The sequence below is a fragment of the Eptesicus fuscus genome, chromosome 16, assembly GCF_027574615.1.
Source record: "Eptesicus fuscus isolate TK198812 chromosome 16, DD_ASM_mEF_20220401, whole genome shotgun sequence".
NCBI lineage: Eukaryota > Metazoa > Chordata > Mammalia > Chiroptera > Vespertilionidae > Eptesicus > Eptesicus fuscus.
The window spans coordinates 5,854,990-5,859,437 of record NC_072488.1 but is presented as its reverse complement, the minus strand read 5'-3'; the positions used below and the strand labels follow the sequence as shown (position 1 = coordinate 5,859,437).

Here is a 4,448-nt window from a genome sequence, read left to right as displayed (position 1 = left end):
CCCAACGCCAACATGACAAGAGAAGATGAACTGTGACAATTTCACATCACTTAAAAAACTGCACTTAAAATCATTGAACCTTGAAAGCAACTTGAACAGAGAAAGGCGAACGAATCCGTGTCTTTGCAAAGGGCGAGACTCCGGAGAAATCCTGGGGAAACTGGAAGCAAAGTACCTGCTTATCCGGCAGTTCCACCAAGTCCAGTGGGGATTCCCTTACGACTCTCCTGACAGCGAGGTCACACGCTGCCCATGCAAACATGACCGCGTGCCGCTGGTCCAGGGAGCCGGGCGGAGTTCCCGGGGCTCAGGCGCTCTGGGGCCGAGGCTCCCTCCCGCTGTTGAGCAGGTCCGTGAGCTCCCCGATGTACTTGATGGTGTACTTCAGCGTCTGGATCTTGGTGAGCGGCTGGCCCCTCTGGCTGTAGACAGGTGGCAGGTAGTTCCGGAGGGTGTGCAGGGCATCGGCCAAGGTCCGCATCCGGAGCTTCTCCCTCTCGCTGGCCTTCCGTCTCCGCTGCACAGACATCCTGACTTTGGTGCCCTTATGGGCCTTGGGGCCCCCGGCGCCCTGCAGGTAGGCAGGCTGGAAAGCTAACATGTTGTAGTCCACCTCCACCAGGCCCCCGGCGTCACGGCCTCGGCAGCCATCGCTGCTCTCGTTGCTGGCACCCCCGTGCCCACAGGGCAGCCCAGCCGCAGCGGGACAGGGAGAAGAGGTGTAAGACTCCAGCGAGGGGGCCGGGGAGAGGCTCTGAGTGGGCGAGGCCTGGCTCAGCTCGAAGGGCCCTGCCCTGCTTTTCCAGTCCCAGGCGGCCAGCAGGCCGGGGCTGTCGGCGGAGCCCAGGCCATCCTCCAGGCCCAGGAAGGTGTCGCGCAGGTTGTCCATGCCTGCGAGGCGGCTGCGGAGAGAAGGGCTCCCTGGCAAGTGAGGAAGAAGGTTCTGCGCCCGCCCGGCAGAGCTGGCTTTTATGATGCTGGGGGACGAGTGATGAAGTGGGAAAGAGGCCGGAGAGGGAGTTCAAAGGAGAGAGCGAGCGAGGACCAAGATGGAAGATGAACTCCTCAGGTGTCACTTTCTCCTCATTGATAATTAGCATCTCCCAGCTAAAACGGCTCTAAACAAAACGGCCTCCGAGAGAAGAAAAAAGGAATTATCTTGTGGTAACTAAACCAATTAAGGCTGCATAACTAGACTTAGCATTGTCCTGTGGAACTCATTAAAGAGGAGCCAAAGAAAACAAACCTGGGGCAGCCTGCAGCCAGGAGGCAGCGGCCAGGGGCCTGGAGGAGAGCAGCAGAGTGCCCAGAGGGCCTCCTCCCCCTGCCCCCCTCCCGCCCCCCCCACACACACCAAGCCCACCTAGAGGTTCAGAGCCCATGGGGTGTACTGTCAGAGAAACAGGTCTAGGGAGGAGGTAACCCCTCTGAGCTTGGATGCCCTCCTATGCCAAACGCAGACAATAAACCCTTACTTCATAGGGCTGTTGGGAGGAGAAGGAGAAGACATGCTGGATGCCAGCTTCCTCCTTCCCTCCCTCTTTAGGCAATTCCCCAGGGTTTTGTAGAGTGCAGAAAGCCTGCAGGCAGAATGCCAAAGGCCAGCAGCTCCAGTCAAGGCAGAGCCTTAAGGAGCAGGAAATACCCTCCAAGAAGCTTAAAGCCCTTGCTTTCACTGAGCAGGTTGGGATTTGTCCCAGCGAACAGACACCGGGAAAGAGAAAGCTCCTTAAGGCCGGGCAGGGGGTTCGGTTCCTAGGGTACCTGGCAGTCAGCCTTCTGAAGGTGTTTTGTGTTTTGTTTTGTTTTGAAATCTGGCTGCAGAGTCACACCTTGTTTTTGAAATGGATGGGGGAAGTGTGAAATTAACTAGGGAGCCTGCCTGTTTCCCCACCCCAGCTCCAAATGCCCTGGGATGTGTGAGGTGGGATGGTCCTGCTAGTTTGCTTCACTTCCTACATGCTCTGAGAGGCAGACCTGGGTTTCCAAAAAGGGTGTCTCCGAGTCCCCATTTGTCCCATGAGCGTGCTTTTTTCTCCACGGAACTAATTCTCCAAGGGAGTATGAGTATCAGAAGCACAGCGAGTTACAGTTCAGAGTAATATCAGCGTGTCCCCTAACGTGGTGAGTTAAGGCCCCTCTGCAGTTATTGAAGAGAAATGTCAATGGTCTAATTAAAACACTGATGGTCTTTTTTAATTAAGTAGGCTCAGGGAAGAAAACGCTCACTCGGGCAATCTGGAGGAATGCTCTTAATTTTGCTACTTACTAAAGGACCCTTAGCTCTATCTGGCAGAATAACATTAATAAAACATAATAAATGTAACAAGTGAGTTCCTTTCCTCTTCCCCTCCCCTTTCTTCTCCTTCAGCTCTTATTGGGAAGCCTAGAATCTTCGGCTACTATTTAAGGACATTTACACATCTTCTAATTAACCTTTATTTAAAAAAATAAATAAACGAACATTTTACAGATGAAAGTATTAAGGCTCTATGAGGTTAAAAGACCCAGTTAAGATTTCCCTGGTAGGAAGTGGTCAAGCCAAGGTCCCCGTAAGACCACCTTTTAAAAAACCTATTTTTTTTCTATTTCAGTTGGTTGTGGTAGAGGCAGGTGACCCGAATGTGCTGGGGTAGCCACTGTCAGTCGGCTTTCAATCCTCGTTCTAAACCTTCCGGTTTTCCACATAGTATCACTTCTGCTCTCAGACTCCCTCCCTTTTTCTTTTTCTATAGCTTCTTTCTAAAATTGCTAATTCCTTAAACTTCTCCTTTCCGAAATTTCGCTTTCTAAATGAGACAACATCTGCCAAATCCGTGGAAAACTGTCGGCGCTTCATAAGCGTTGGCCTTGCTCTTGTTACCGGTATCAGAAGGACTTCCTGTGCTCTCACTCCCCTCCGCTGACCTCAGGCAACCAGCATTGCTGGTCCCCCAATCCTGTTCTGGGAACAAGGAAACTGCCTGGGATCCTTGCTTGCCAATGCACCCTCTCTTTCTCTAGTAAGACATAAACCAGAACCAGATCTGCATGGACCTGCTTGTCTCCCTGAAGCTCTCTGGGCTCATTCTGTGGACATGGAGTTCAAGACAGCAGAGCTGGGGCCACGGCTCCAGCTGCTGATTAGGCCTGGAGGCCAAGGCTGCTCCAGATAGCACTCCAGGTGGGTAACAGAGATGAACTCACATAATCCTCACAATAACCCTAGGAAGTAGGAGCTATTATCATCACCAGTCCTGTTGTACTAATAGGAAACTGAGGCAGAGAGTGGTTAAGTAACTCCCGGGAGACCCCACACCTAACGCCTAATGATGTAGTCCAGGATTCAAATCCCGGCAGGCTGCCTCGGGCCAGGCTTTAACCCCTGGCTGGAACACCTGAGAACAGTCAGAGGCATTGGCACGATGGTGTCTATAGTGCTCTTGATGCCTGAACTCAAGCTATAGCTGCAACCCAGTTAAAAATTGGGGAGACTGATTGATTGGTGCCAATCAGTCACCTGGCCAGTGTGTACAGAGCACCCGAGATTGGCCCGTGTGCTAGCACTGAAGGGGCTAAAAGGATGCAGTAGGTTTAGACTTCCCATCCTCATTCCTAAATTAGACGGTGAGACAGATTAGCACCCACGTACTTCTCTGCCACAATTCGTGGACAGGCCTGATTCTGACATTCTGAAGGGAATGCTGTGTGTACAATCCGCAGAGGCACCCCCTGTCTGGGCCATACCCACAGTTACCCCAATAAACTTTAGTGCTAAGGGCTTTGTACGATTTATTCCATTGGAATCTTATAAAATTCCTTTAAAGAAAGTACTATTTTTGTTCCCATTTTACATAAGAAAAGAAGGGAGGCTTAGGGAAGTTGAAGAAGTTGTTCACGGTCATGATTAAAAAGTGGAGGAGACACGCTCTAGACCCAGGTGGCCGGACTGGAGGGCCAGGCTCCAGCGTGCGCTTCTACATCATGAGGGAGGCGCAGGGGCGGGGAGGCTTTGAAAGGGCCCTTGTTCGTGTCCTAAGGCTGCTTTACAACTTTGGGTCCGAAGCTCCAGAACAGAAGGCATCTGTCTCCCCGACCACCTTCTAGTGCTTTCCCTGGCCTACGGCCAGGCAACCATCTTGACTAAATAGCAGGTAAGGTTGACATTTAGACATAGTTTCCTATAATTGAAAATGTTAGAAAAAAAATCTCATTCTTTCACAAATAAAATAATTTTATCTGTTAATGTTAATAAGAACACTTTCCTTTTTTGAGTACTTACAGCACTTCCTCTGTGCTAGGTGCCAGAAACAAGAGCCTTATATACAGGATCTCATGTCATCCTCCATATAATTCGGTATGGTAGGCCTCGTCTTCACCTTACAAGAGAGGAAATGAAACTCAGAAGCTAAGGACCTCGCCTAAGGTCAATGGACACAGCCTCTCCTTAAAGGCCACAGCCTCCCCCA

The 4,448-nt window shown here is 51.1% G+C and overlaps 1 protein-coding gene across 1 annotated transcript; it reads right to left on the bottom strand.

Moving 5' to 3' along the window:
* Window positions 1-307: 307 nt before the first annotated feature.
* MSGN1 (mesogenin 1) lies at window positions 308-889 on the bottom strand. Its single transcript, XM_054728512.1, has one exon. It carries the CDS (start codon window positions 887-889, stop codon window positions 308-310), a length of 582 nt encoding a protein of 193 aa, XP_054584487.1.
* Window positions 890-4,448: the final 3,559 nt, after the last annotated feature.

Excerpts from the sequence above, each read along its gene's own strand:
- MSGN1 (XM_054728512.1), bottom strand. The coding sequence starts at position 889 with ATGGACAACCTGCGCGACACCTTCCTGGGCCTGGAGGATGGCCTGGGC.